The 14,680-nt window shown below is 46.1% G+C and overlaps 1 protein-coding gene across 2 annotated transcripts in view; it reads left to right on the top strand.

The window, feature by feature from the left end:
* Positions 1-9,435, top strand: part of CCDC198 (coiled-coil domain containing 198) — a 14,480-nt gene extending 5,045 nt beyond the window's left edge. Inside the window, exons 3-7 of one of the 2 annotated variants that reach the window (XM_085314997.1) lie at positions 2,707-2,784; positions 4,032-4,130; positions 5,038-5,197; positions 8,712-8,717; positions 9,185-9,435. In XM_085314997.1, the coding sequence (XP_085171123.1) occupies positions 2,707-2,784; positions 4,032-4,130; positions 5,038-5,197; positions 8,712-8,717; positions 9,185-9,435 (594 nt within the window). Of the gene's footprint in view, positions 1-2,706; positions 2,785-4,031; positions 4,131-5,037; positions 5,201-8,711; positions 8,718-9,184 lie in introns of both variants that reach the window. The other variant, XM_085314996.1, reaches the window with a different exon arrangement.
* The last annotated feature ends 5,245 nt before the right edge of the window (positions 9,436-14,680 follow it).

Raw genomic sequence — 14,680 nt, forward strand, 5'->3', positions numbered from 1 at the left:
GGTGGTGCTAGAAGATGACTAAAGAACATAGCTGCCTCTAGGTAAACTTCCTACTGGCCGAGACTGGAAAGAAGAGGATGGTGGGGATGCTGGCTGGCTGGGTAGTCCTGTGGGAAAAGCACTGGGATGAGATTTGGGAAATGGGCTTTTTTTCCCTCGGCTCATGGTTCACCTGAGTCTCTATCAGCTGCAACCTAGGGAAGCTGGTGAATGTGGCCCTTGGGGTAGTCCCATGTAGGACAACCCATGGCCTGTGCTTTCTAACCACAAYGTGGGTCCCGTGGAGCATGTCTCTGCCCATAAAACAGAGCTGTTAATAATCTCGGTTGGACTCGAGTTGGATGGCGAAATCCTCAGGGCAGTGAGTGTTTCTTAYGGCGTGTTTGTAGAGTCCCCGGCATACGGCAGCCTTGAGCATGCCTGGCARCTTTGGGGCCAATGCAGCTTCGGTGCCACTTCCCACTCAGAGAAGAATTAAGAATTAAAAATTGAGATTTTTATGAATTAGGAGGAGAAACTGGCAAATCTGACACCTTTTTAGCACAATGTTTAYGCTGAATGTACCAACCCCTGCTCCTCAGAATGGAGGAGGAACTCAAGTGGCACCTGTATCCTCCATGCTCTTGCCTTCTCCAAAGAACATTRAAGTCCCTCTGTTGGGCTCTCTACATCTCCTAGGAGCTTTTCTCTTGAGCAGCAGATGTGTTTTTCCTCAGCTGGAAGCTCTCATGGCTTCGGCTGATGACTTCACCAGAGGAGCTTTTCTGCCTTTTACAGCTATTTCAGGCAGAGAGCTACGCATCCTCATCCTTTGCTGCAGTTCCTGTGAGATGTAGCAGGCAACGCAACACCGGCTTGGTATACAGGAGCACAGGAGTGCACCAGGCACTGGCACCAGCGGGGATGGAAATCTCATGGTGGAGCCACGGGACTAGCTTGTCGCTGCTGGCAAGTTACACRCTGCAGATGCTCTCAGGAGGAAGCCTGGAGTATTTGGCATTTGTGAGTGGGTGCTGCGCTGACTTGACTAATACCTCCTGGATCAACCCTAGGACTTTATCCAGGGAAGAACATGTTGTTAATAAAAATAAAAGACCTTAGCTCATATTAACCGCAAAACTCAACCGAAAGATATTAACAAGGGGGAAGAAGCTGAAATAGAAATAGTGCATGAGTGGCACTGACCCTGCGGTGTAGTTCAGCCTGGAGAGGAGGGTGTAGGCAAACGTTTGCTCAGCAAACAGCTAAGCCACTTGAAAATGCTCCTTTGCCTTTGCTGCTGCTCCTGTGCTGAAGGTTTCCAAGCCCACCTCCTTGCCAGCAGAGCTGTTTGCAGTGGTAGGCAGGTCTGTTTAAATGGTCTAAACTGGCAGCCGAAACAGGAACGTGCTGCTTGGGATTCAGCCAAACCAGGGAGTGTTCGCACGAGCATCTCCACTGCCGGAGATGTGGGACCATCTCCACTCATGGGACATGACGCAAACGCTGAATGCAGAGGTCCCTATCACCCAGCCGTGCTACACAGGTAGTGAAAAAAACGTCCCTTCCTCACTGACTTAAGACACTAGCTCTGAAGTGGCATAACGATACACCTGAAAAGTCATCTCAGAGCTAAAGTGCATAGGAAACCTAGGGGAATTTTTTGCTGGTGCCGCGGGTTTTGGACTAGGCCTCTTCTGCCTTCCTGGGGTTGGTGTACCCACAAAACGGTGCTGAGTTTGGCTTCCCCTCTGGCATTCCCTCCCTGCTTGCTTTATGTGATGCTTCTGACTTTTTCTTTACTGCATTGTTGCATTTATTTATAGGATGCTCAAACATTATAGCTCAGGCTTTGGCAGCAATTCAGTTTGTACAGCTAAAGGAGAGGACATTCCGGTGAATGTCTCAAGAGGTTAATGTCCCACATAAAGTGTAAGTCAGGTCTTCTCAGTGAAGTCCTTGATGATGTTCCACTTAATTTTATAGAAGCCRCGCTGAGCTCCCATCATAGAAGGGAAAAGTAGCAATACCAAGCCAAGGAGTAATCCAATATCATCTGGTAGTCTGCAATAATTCAAGGAGATCTCCTAGTTCCTTAAGATTGAAATCCATGCTCAGAGCAGTCTGTAAAGCAATCCTCTGTCTGCCACCATTAGCCACCTGGAAGAAYGCTTCACACCATGAGCAGTCTCTGCAGAGCAGGGTATTGCTCAGGCTAATGTATGGGAGATGGGTTGGACGGATGGGCAGTGCCCTGGGTCTCAGGTAGCCTCAGATGTCCTGGTAGGAGACATTTCATTACATTACGATACATCTCCATGCTTCAGTTTCTGGTTAAATGTCGTATTTGTGTTGTCAGCTCCAACATGAAACTCTCTGGGCTGGGGTTTATCTTCGCTATGGTCCTGGCTGTAGCCTTAGGCACTGTTATGGCAAAAAGAAGAATACCTATAGGGATGGAGCCAGAAGGAAGAGYACAAATTTCAGCTGGGCTTCCTGCTTTGACTCTAATGCAGGAGATTCTCTCAGTTTTGTCCCTTCGTGAAGCACATCAGGAGAGGTCAATCTCTCCAAGTGGTCATTCAAGATACCAAGCTCCCTTCCATATTCCCTGCTGGGCCAGAGTCAGAACTGGAAAAAATGTCAATGTAGTTTAATATTGGGTTCTTGTGTTTTATGATTGTGGGAAATAAGAAATGCTAAACATTATAAATATTGGACTTGTAGAAGCTGGAACCTGCTGGCCTTCTCGCTGCTGAAAAGCTCCCAAGTCAGCAAGACRCGGCAGCAACTCCGAAAGCAAAGGTGAATGTTTGGCAAAGGGCAAACACTGGGGAAACCGGCAYGTTCCCACTGACCGCACGTAGCCTCCCACGTCACAGCTGCTTAAGCACATCGAGGGCTGATCTGAGAGCTGGCGGCGGCAAACTCCAGTGCTCGYGGTGGGTTTGTGCTCTGCTCTGCAGCCGGCTCATCCATGCAGGTTGCTGGGGCGGGCCACGGACAGTGGCAGGTCTACAGCTCGCAGGCGCCCGTCCCTCGCAGTCCTGCAGCTTCTCGGAAGTCAGTGCTGTCAAGCCACCTGAAATGAGAGCAGAGCTCGGTGGTTTGCACAAGTTGTGCTCTCCTCCTGGGCTGGGCCTGAGAACCAGCTGGGAAAAATAAATAAATAAATAAATAAGCACACACGAGGAATGTGGATGAAAGTATAAAAGCCAAGTGGTAAGTTCTTCATTCATGATGAATTATAGGGGTCTGAGGGCTTTTTTTTTTTAGGAGCAAACTCTGGAAAGCTAAACTTCCTTGGTGATGAACAGGACTTGTTTTAGTCCACCAGCCAACACAAACTCAAGGTGATGGGCCATCTCCACCAGGAGATGGAGGGCCGATTTTTCCCACAGTGCTCCCTAGTCCCAGGAGTGTCTATTTCTGAACCTCCAGTGTGAGATGCTTCTTGGGCATGAAAATTCCCTGGATGAGGACCTGGTGAGTTAGGACCTTAAATATCTGTGAGAACATAGGTCTTAGGAACTCTTTTTTAAAACAACTGAGCAATCTGGACACCCATCACTTGCAGTCAGCTTCCAGCAGGGARAAGCCTGCATATTTTTGTGTGCCATAAACACATCCTCTGTGCTGGGAGGAGATGTGACRCTGGAGTCAGAGTTGCTCTCCGACTGAACTATTTCTTTATATGTGATTTACTTGGTTAGTGATGCTGCTGGTCCTTGTACAAACGCAGACCCTTTTGCAAACAAAGCTTTTGCTGTGTCTATTCAGACATCCAATAGTTTAATGAAAACCGAGGTTGCATTTTGAACCCTTTAACATTGCCTTGATGAAGGCCTCCATACTACCCCAGAGTTGCAACACAAACTGCCAGTACTGTGAGCACTTGTGATAAATCTCTGCAAGCTGGCTACTCGGGAAAATATTCCCTGCCTTTATCCAGAGAGTGCCCGAGGGACAAGGAGAAGGTTTGAGAGCTGCTGGCTGATTCTTTTTGTTTCAGAAAATGCAGGTGTATTTATTGGTGTTTATATACCTTATAGGCTCTGGAGAAGAGGGGGCAAACCCTGAAGCACCTCCCTGGCAGACGGCAGCACTTACACAAGCTGCAGATGCTGGACTTGAACCGCAGGCACCAAGAGGTAAGGCTGAGATCTGGGGGACAGGCGCCTGCCTCTTTCGTTTCCCAACAGGTACTTGCCCCTTGCCCTCAAATACAGACTGGGAGGTGGAAACGATTTGCTTCCACCTCATTTTTCTGTGCAGTGATGTCCACACGGGTGACSACAAACCTAAACATCCTTTTGCTGGCACTGCCAGCCAAACTCACCCTGCTCCTGTTTCTAGAAGGAGCACATGAAGCTTTCCTGGTCACTCAGGCAGACTTCAGGACCCCAGGTCCCTCCTGGTGGCCAACCATGAGAGCTGCTGATACATTTACGCTTTTCCCCTTAGTTCAGGAAGACTCAGGTCTTGTAAGAAATTAAGTTACCCAAAGGCAAGAAAGGAAACACTGGGAACTGCAATCACGTGTCCTGGTCCTCACTCTATTAACGACCTGGACCAGGTCCATGCAGATTCCTGGGCCTCAGACCCCAGCTGAAAATGCAGATCTGGATGCTGGTTTCCTTCCTGAAGCGTTTTGGAGATCTGTAGGTGACAGGTGCTATGTGGGCTCTGCATGACTCAAAGGGAGACAAGCAGTACCTACCGGCAGGCTTCTCTGTATTCCCTTTTCAATTCGACTGTCACTGGGCCACAGAGTCATTGAACTCAGTAATTTTTTTCTGCCCTAGGAAAAGTTCAGTAATTATTTCTGATTTTTCAAAGCTTTACCCTCATTTGACAGTTGCCCATGGAGAAACCAAAAAACTTAGTCCAGGTCATGTTCTGTCATGTACCTAATTTGGCAGATATGATTTGCCCTGGTTAAACTACTCAACTGCATAATTATTTTCAGCACCAGCCCCCTAATGATATGCTGTGTTGAGCTGTTAAAACGTGTTTGCTCCTCTGTTGCTTGTGTTGATGACTCATTTGCAAACTCAGGCTGAGCTGAAGAGAAATCTCCACAGGGAGGCAAAAATCAATAAACAAAAAATCAAGGAATTCAACACGAAGAAAGTCCTTGGCAATCTCCAGAGAAGCAACAGCTCCGAAAGCCAAGACCTCATCCCTGCTGAGCACAATCAGACTTTTAATGGAGACTGTGGTAAGTAGAGTAATTTTCCAAGGAGATGTGCAACTTGCTAGCATTTTAAGTGTCATCAAATAAGTTTCCCCATGAAAGCTGATTCCGCTGCTCCAGCTACTGCAGTGACATGGTGCAAGGTCGAAAGACTTAGTGCAAAAGCAGTTTAGGCACAAGGTGAACCATTGAGGTGTCACAGCAAGACACAGGTCTCTGGGCTTCTTTTCTTAATAGACTCAAAAATATCTGAATGTTGACATCCCATTGTGGAATATTATAGGGACAAAAAACCAAAGTCACTAGTGCCAGGCCCTGCAAGACAGGTTCCCACAGATAGAAGAGTCCTTATGTTGCCCCAATGTGTCCCCACMTGTCCCCAAACTCTCCTGGGTGCTAAATTCAACTCCTGGATTAATCAAAACTGCATTGTTGTTTACATAAATGCAGCTGGAAACATATAGATGGTTGTACACACGAATTTAGGTGGGCTGGGGGGGTCTCTAAAGCTTCTCCAACTTAATATCTGAAGGCATGAAGGACAAAAAAAGGAAAATGCCTGCTTAAAGATTAACCCTTCCACCAAGTTTTACCCCCTCCCCTCTGCCCCCAGCACTGAATGAGCTTGCCTGAGACTGGGATGTGCTCAGATGGATACACAACTGTGTGTCCATGCAGACAGCGTGACAATATTGCAGCGKTTACTCCGAGAGGGTTAGCAGTCGCTGATTAAAACATGCCCTGCCAATTTTCCTTCAAGCAGGAGCAATAAGTTACTGTAACAGTCTTTTTTCTATACTGCACAGCCATCTCCAGCTGGGGAAACAAAGCAGAGCACCAGCCCACCACTGAAGACGGCGATTTTCCTGTATCGGCACTGAGCCAATTTCCTTCCCGGAGGGAGCACAGGGACGTAACCGTGCCGAATAGCTGTGTAGCTGCAGTAATTGATGTGTACGCTATTATGAGATTCCCAAGCAAAATAGATCAGGGCACGTGATGCAAACAAGCAGATCAGATTGTCAGCTATTGTCAAGCGGGCTGGGCTTCAAAAGAGCTATTGTACTACGCCGGATTAGATACAGCCCAAATTTTTCTTTTCTGGAGAAAAAGGAATTGCAATGTTTCCTTGCGGCAAAAGGAAGAACTGGATGATTAGAGATTGGCAGTTATTTTTGGTGACCCTGCAAGTCTGATACTTGGAAAAATAGGCAGCTTTGTCACTCCTCCTTRACATGCATGAAGGACCAGAGGAGAGTACCCACTGTCCCTGGGCTGGCACGGTGATGACACAGCCAGTGGATGGCTGTTCAGGTGCTTTTGGGGGAACAACTTGCTTCCCGTTGACTCCAGGAAGGAATTTTTTTTTCCCCAAACTTGCACATCTCTACACCCGGCCTCCTTCAAGCTTCTGCTCTGTCTGTACCTGCTCCATCATCATTGATGGGCTGTTGGGAGTCCATTGCCTGCTGGGTCTTGCCACATCACTGATTGCAGCTCTTTTTGCCCACTTGGCCACGCTCTTGGTGCTGCCGCCTTCCTACAGCTCCATCCAGGAGCCCAGAGCAAGCTGTGTGCATGCAGCCTTGCCACTTGTGCACGCTGCAGCCTGGGGCATTGGAGCTGCTCAACCTGAGCTAGGGATGTCACGAAACATGTCTGACTTTCTGTGCAGGGTGGAAGAGGAAGGAACAAGCAAGGATCCATCGTGTTTCAGTGGCAATGTTGGTAGCTGTCACCTCGTTCCCACAACAGGCAGTTCCCACAACCTGGCAGGGTGCAGAGCCTGGCACACCTCCGTCTCTGTCCCACTGCTGACTTTCCCCACCAAAAGGCTTTGGAGCAGCTCAGARTGTGGCTGCAGATGAAAAACCTTTGTTGTAAGAACAAGCAGGGGRGTACGGAGCAAAAAAGCTTGGCAGAATGGTTGTAACCAGTGGAAAGATACTGGAAAGCAAATGATTCCAGTGCATCTATTTGTCTTTYAATGCTCTAATGCTCCCCATTGAAAAGAACTTGCCCAATTTATAGTCACTATCAATGCCAGAGGGTGAACATAGATCTCTGCAGTATTGTGTGTTCCAGTAAATATCATCTACCAGCAAAATCCAGCCTTCCTCAGACCTGCAATACTGTCTAGATCCTTTATAAGCAACCAGAGGATCTGAAGTACGAGGAGATGTCTTCTGGCCCTCTGATGGCAGGGAAGAATTTCCCATTGGGCCACACTTTAGGATGAAAYGAAGGCATGACTAGATGGAGGGATATGCTCAGCTGCTCAGGATAAATCCAGCAGGACAATCAAGCGTGCTGTTTACCATCAGGCAGGTGAAATCCTTCTACAGAGGCTGATGTTAGGTTGGGGGGGGGTTTGCTGGAGTGAGGTACAAGCTAGTTCTGTTGCTGGAGAACAGCAGAGGCAGCTCATTGGAGCTGCACACGGAGGAGATGGCTGGCTGGCTGGAAGGGAGAGCACCCTTCATCGCGTTTGGAAAGCTGAAGCCAGGCTCAGCAGGAGTCATCCTGTTAAATAGCTTTAATGGTACCAGGAATTTGCCCTGCTAGGGAGGCCCAGGCAATAAAAGGAGAAAGAACCGTTTGAGCAACAGCTGTCATAGATTTGCTCCTGGCTTAATCACTCACTGTCCACCACAATATTGTGTTCAGATGCATATTACAGCCTCTGGACTACTGCCCATCCTATATGAGTGTGGAGTAACTGTGTTACAGTCACTTAGGTTACTAAATTTTTAGATTTAGTTTTATATGGAAATGTCTCACTGCCTGGAGCCAGGCAATTTCCTTTACAGCTTCGCTTCCCATCAGGTGGTGCACGYGTAAGGAGAAACGTTCCCGGTTAGATGGTTTCCAGCCATCGCTCAGCGTCACTCTCAATGCCGGACGTGCAAATACATCGYGCGGACTCCATTCGGAACCATGTCCTCTTTTACTGGTGACAGATCGCAGCCCCTCGTGGGCACACTTCCCTGCTCCAGGTCCCCTCCTAGCGCAGGAGGGAGGACGGCGCGCTCCGTAGTGGCAGGAACRCCAGGAAACACTGAGAAGCGACTTGCCGTTCCTCAGTGCACCTTGCGGAAGGGCGAGCAGCAGGAACGGGCTTCTTGGACTCTAATGATTCGGAAGCCAGATTCTGACCTGCTTTCACAGCTTGCTCATTCCCTCCCGTCCTTTCAGGTTCGCTCTCCTGCGCACGTCCTTTGCCCTCACGCAAGCACCTTTCACGCTGCTCCRAGGTCAGGATCGGGTCTCACCCTCTGTAGCGTAAACCTGCAGGGCTCTGCTTTACTTGCCACCGTGTGCGCCTGATAACTTTCGGCATAGGACTGGAAAGGTGTAAGTGAGGGCAAAAAGTCTTAAACRAGGGATGATCTTGTCTGCCAATGAACTTCTACCAGGAGGGAAGGGGATGGACTTAGTTGCTCCTTCTATTCCTTCGCGTTTCTTAGCATCATTGGTCCTCTGCTTGGGAATAAAAATGAAACTGGAAGTCCCATTAGAGCAGGAGCAATTGCAGGGCACGGTTACCATTCCTGAAAAGCCTGTGCTGATTTCCTCCGGCAGGAAGGCTGCTCTGGTGGGGAGGATGTTAGCCTTGGTCTGCTCCGTCACAGGCATGCTGCAATGGTCAAGACATTAGAGATTACGTGCTACTCAGATACTGATGCATTAGGAGTCATTTAAGCGTCTCAGATAGGAATTTGCTCCCTGGGCATGCAATATGGGAATCCTGCCTCCCACGCGTGTGGGGCAGCTGTTAAATCACACTTCACCTTGCCAGACTCCATAATTTTAATGAATGTAATCCTGAATGTATTATGCTTGGCACTGCCCAGCCCAGAGCATCTGGGTTGGTCTGGCAGGGATCTTTCMGGGACTTCTTTACATGAATCCAGCTGCTCTTAGCAATTTCCAGCTAAGCCCTATGGAACTGAGCATGCAGCTCAGCAAAACAAAGACAAAAAAATTTTTTTTTCTTTTTTCTCCAAGGAAATACATGGGATAGACGATTCTCAGGGCAACACGACGGGGCTGAATCTTCTGCAAGCAAGAGCAGCAAAGTTGACATGTGGTTCTGTCGGGAGCAGCCTACAAGAGACTTGTTCTGGGATAGCTCCAGCACTGACTCGGAGGGCTGGGAAAGGGAAAGGAGGAAGTTTTATCACAAACCTACACTTACAAGAACCAAGACGGAGAGAATTCCTCTCTTTGATGAGTTTATTTTTGATAAAGATTTGTAGTCGCATGTTGTGGGACGAGAGTGATGCGCTGAAGAAACAACCCAGAGTGCTCTGGTTGGGCTGGAAATCCCCTGGCTGGATATATCGAGGGTAAAGACATGATGTTTGCAGTAAGCGGAATTTCTGTAAGTGTGAGCCAGTGGAAGGGCTACTGAAAAAAAAAAAAAAAAAGGGACATCACTGATGTGGAGTGAATGGTGACTGTTTTGGGAGTGTGCCTTAATCAAAATATCTGGAAAAAATAGCTTGGACTAAGCAACAGTAAAGTAAGGGGTGGAGGGAGAATGAGAAAGTTGGCAAAACAAACAAACAGAAGCTTGAAAATGTTCTGGGTTAACTCCAATTATTAAGTTCAACTTGAAAAGAAATGTTTTGCTTCCATTTGGAACTTTTAACTTTAACTTCCTGTTTGGCTTTTCTTTCTTTTCTTTTTCTTTTCTTTTTCTTTTTTTTTTTTTTAATGTCTTTTTCTAAACCACAAAAATCCAGTTCAATAAGGAAAGGTAAAATGATTGGCTTAGAAGAGCTTTAAAATAAATATTCTGGCATTTCTAAAATTCCATTTTGACTTTGTTTTTCTAATTTCCACCTCCTCTCCCACTAGCAGACACAGTAACATGTATATTGTCCTCAGTACTAAACTCCAATTTTAGAGATATTCTTCTGAAAAAAAAAATGGCCTTTACYCACTTGCTTTCTCTGTTCAGGTTCAACACTGTGCAGTGAATGGTGGAAACGAAGGGATTTCTRTCACCTCACACAGGCCCGTAACCCACTGCGAGCAGCGTGCTGGTCTAGGCTATGGCACCTACTGGCAATGCGACCTGCCTGCCTGCAGCAAGCTGACAGTCCCAAGTACGTGCAACATGACAGTTGTATAAAGGTTACCAGACACATCAAAGAGAACCTTGCAGTTTCCATCCCTCTTAAACTGCATTTTTTCCATAAAATTCTTTGTTTTTTCCATATAAATCTGTTCATTATCTGAGAGTCAACTTTGTTCAGTTCTCCTGCCTCCTATCTAGTTATCTTTGTAGGTCTCTAAAGGCCACCGCTGTAAATGCGCATGAGCTTTGTGGAAGAGTGGAATAAGTCGTTCAAGCATATACACAAAATGATTCTCTGGGATTTCAGTTACACATCACRGAGCTATTTTAATGCAGCAGGCTGGGATAGGCAGGGTACTGGTGCCTCAGAAGGAAAGGAGGGAGGGAGCAGACTGCCAGTCCTGACCCTGGCAGAAAGACCTGCCTGATTCTTAGCATGAATTTCACCTCTGCTTGAAGTTGCGGAGCACGTCATGGTGCTGAAAGGCGTTAACTCTTCCTCCTACCTCCTTTTCCTGCTTGCCTTGCCAACTTGCTTTCCACTTGGTCTCTCTAAAACCTGCCACAGGGTACAACATCTTCAGCTTGTTGGCCTCCAGACTGCCCATCAGCTAAGACCAGCTAGAAATTGCATATACTCATATGCACAGGCGCACAGTGAAATACCACAGGCTTTCCATTGCCCGTCACTGCCTTTCTCTTGTCTAACCATCACCTAATTAACTCAAGATCCGGACTGCTGTTTGCCCGTGTTTCTGTGCTGTGACTTGGTTGGCTTCACCTCAGCTGARCTACTTTTGTTTTCCAAATATACGAGAAGGGAATCAGGTCTGTTCCTCTCCCCTGCTCACCAAGGCTTCAGCGCAAGATAGGAACTCTATAAATAACAAACAAATATCAATACTGTCACAGCAGCTTTCATTTTCCGCAGCTGGAAATCTTACTCTCTTATTTTTCAAGGTAGGTCATCCAGAATGACTGGATCTAGAGTAACTTCTCAATTTTCCAGGCTAACACAGGGTTTGGATAGCTCAGGTCAGGTGAAGCATAGCCTGCATCACTGTTATGAACCTGAGCTAGCTCCCACAAAGCTGTCTTGGATGTGTCTGCACTGCATCCTCAGGTTTACATAGTCAGAAAAAGAACAGGAGAGACATTTTTACACATGATCAGGGAATTAGAAATCCATGGTTGACTCAGTTTCAATGGAAATTAGGTTTTTGTCTCTGCCAGGATTTATTGAAAAACACAGGCAAAGCAGGAGWTGGAAATCACAGCCAAAGCCCATAATCAAACCTGGAGCCTCTAGCACAGCTGCCCAGCATTCAGCTATGCTGTGCTGATTTCATCTCTCTCTTTTTGACATCTCTGCATGTATAGTCCACTGCAGCATGTCTGCGTGTTTCATGGAGGAAACTGCTCTTTGGAGAAAGCCTGCGTGCTGCATGTAATTTCCCTGAAAGGCCAAGAAAACAAACCCCAACACAGAGAAGGAGAAATAACTGAATTGATTTTAATGAGAAAGGAGAACTGCTAGTGGCTAATGAATCCGTRTCTGGATTCTGCGTTTTTTAAAAATGCCCCTGAGAACTTTGCTCATAAACATGGTCATCATGCTTGATCTGAAAATATTGTGAGAGCTTTGAATTTGATGTTGAGGGTATGCTGAAAAGGTCAATGATGTAATGAGCTGGAACAATTAATCTGGCACTTATCTATACACCTGTCCTCTTAATGACTTGACATATCTCCCTTCTGTGTTCCCATCTGTCAACAGTTAAGCTATAATTGGTGRAAATGCAATTTATCTCAAATAGAGTTGATTAGTTTTCCAATAGTGAACACTGCACACAGAGAAGAGTACGTGGACCAGTCAATCTATATCACATACTGCACAGAGAAGAGACTCTGAGCATTAATTTATCAAATTGCAGCACACAAAATTTGTTCTTATGGAGGCAATAAAAACAGCAGCCCTGCTTTCTACTTCTGGTGCTCAAAATTGTTTGATTACGCTGCTTTCAATTGTATTAATTCATCATAACCTGCAGAGAGGCAGACGACAACTCATTCTCTTCTAATGCTTTCTAACATCCTTCCAGAGGCTGGAGATTAAAATATTTTCCTTRTTATTAAAGGTGAAGCTTAGACTTTTCTACAAATTACGAATGAAAGGAAAGAAACAATGCATATGCTGCAATTCAGCAGTGAAGATTTTGGAGAAGTGTTTGCCTTTGAATAGCTCTCAGTTTCAAACTGGGAGTTTGAAAAAGTTAYTACCAYGTCATCATTTTAAGGGTGTGCCACYATAGTCAACTATCTAGAGGATTAAATTTGCCACTCAACATAGCCATCTACAACCACAGTCTGTAGCACTGATCACACACAGATTCAATGCCATTCACAAGCAACAGAAACCAATGTCTCTGTTTTAGCTGAGCCCATCTGCCTCAGCCCCGGCATCAAGAGCGTGCCTCCACGTAGAGGCCACGTTTCCAAGTTTTCCAAGTTTATAAATCCCTCCATAAAACATTTTTTTTTTTTTTTTTAAGACGGAGAGATCATTTAATGGGTCAGTTTTTGCGTTTCCTAAGGACCTCAGAGCTGAAGTGCAGTTGTAACGTGAGCAAGGAACGTGTGTTCATTTAGCAAATACCCTCTCCGATCATCACAGCACAACYGGCTGAGAGAAGTGATGGCCTATTATAGCCTAGAAAGGCAGTTTAAAATTCACTTTGTAATTATCTATATAGACTGTATGAAACAACTTCCTAGTGCAAATGACCATCGTGTTGAATTCAGCACATATTATCAGTACCTGTGACRAAGATATTGCAGATGCTTCCTCCCTCACGTACGTGGGCTGGAATAGTGCCATGTCCCATCTGGCAGGCACTGCTGCAGGAGGAATTTTAAAGGATAACAACTAGACCACGAAAGAAGGAATTTTTTGGTGGTGCGGAACAATGCRTGGAAGTAGAGTGGGATTTGTCTGACCTAATTCTAGATATATAAAAGTTATGAAGCTAATACCCAGCACTCATCTATTCTGCTTATAGCTCAGAGTGTGTGACAGCAAGAGAAAGAGGGAAAGGCATTTCCAGGGGATGATATTTACCCCATGTCTCAAGATGGGATGAATTGCCCTCAGGAGAGGGCATGCTCTCCTCACCACCTAAAAAAGGTGCTTCTATGACTACACAGAGGAACTGGAGATGAGATGCAGGAAGCTCAGTCTAGAAGCTGTCATTTTTCACCAAATTCCAAAGAATGGAGATTTTATTCTGTTAATCACACGGYCACAGTTATCAGCAGACGGCACGGCCCTGAAGTAAGGGTAGATGTAGGTTGGATAGGTTGCTGCACTGAAGCACAAAGGCATTTGGTCCTCCTGGAGAAATGGTTGTAGRACGTTTTTGCTGCTGTTGGTGATATGGTCAGAACAATACAAGTTCCTTGTCCTTYAGCTCAGAATTAGCTGAGCTGGTTTTGCTAAAATGTTTAAACAAAACAATAAGGTTCAACCTGAAGCAGACAACTGAGCTGGGCAAYGTCAGCACTACTGGTGCTGGCAAAGGTATTTGCAATTAAACCTGCAACTTATAACTGGAAATGTCCACGAACCTTACCTCTGTATTCAAAACAGCAGAACGTTGCTTCAGAGATCTTGTGGCCTGTGTTGCTACAACAGCTCTACTATTGTTCCTGAGCTGAAAAAAGGTTTACTTACACTTATTCAAGAGAATTGTTAAGTAAATACAGTTGAATAAAGCTCAAAGCCACACTAATTGGATCTCATCAAATAGTCTGGATTAATGTGTTTATCTCGTCTTCCTGTGCTCTGTCCCACCTGGTGCTCAGACTATTTGAACTCCTCAGGAATGCAAGTTTTCAGCATTGTGCAACATCCCCCTCTTCCCCAAAACACACATGCACAAGCAGAAATACCACCATCAAAAGCACCAGGATATACTCACTAACCTTATTAAATCTTTTATCTCCACTGACTCACTCAAAGGTGTGTGGCAGGCACCTGGGACTACTTCAATCTGCTTACACAAAGCTGCAAGAGAAAAGAGCCCAAGAACATCAGCTTGAGCAGCTCCRTTTCAGCCTGTACATGAAGATTAGAGTATTATCATCAGTTTGAAAAATATCAACCTTGGCAGGTTTTGGGTTGTCTAACTCAGTAACCTTGGACTATGCAGTGATAGCACGGCCCTAAACTTGTCACAGCTGAACATTAGAAGTAGTGATTAARCCATCTGCAAACCAGCTTTCTTAAATTAACTCTAAACGATGGTGCAGAGGGCCATATGATGAATAAAGAGGAGGGAGGCAGGAGCACACTGCTCAGTGGGCCAGGGCAGATCTGGAGTTTTTCTCCCCTTTACCCAGCAGAGATCATTGGGCAGGTA

The sequence above is a fragment of the Rhea americana genome, unplaced genomic scaffold (genome assembly GCF_003343005.1).
Source record: "Rhea americana isolate MKP2758 unplaced genomic scaffold, rheAme1 scaffold_42, whole genome shotgun sequence".
NCBI classification, from domain to species: Eukaryota; Metazoa; Chordata; class Aves; order Rheiformes; family Rheidae; genus Rhea; species Rhea americana.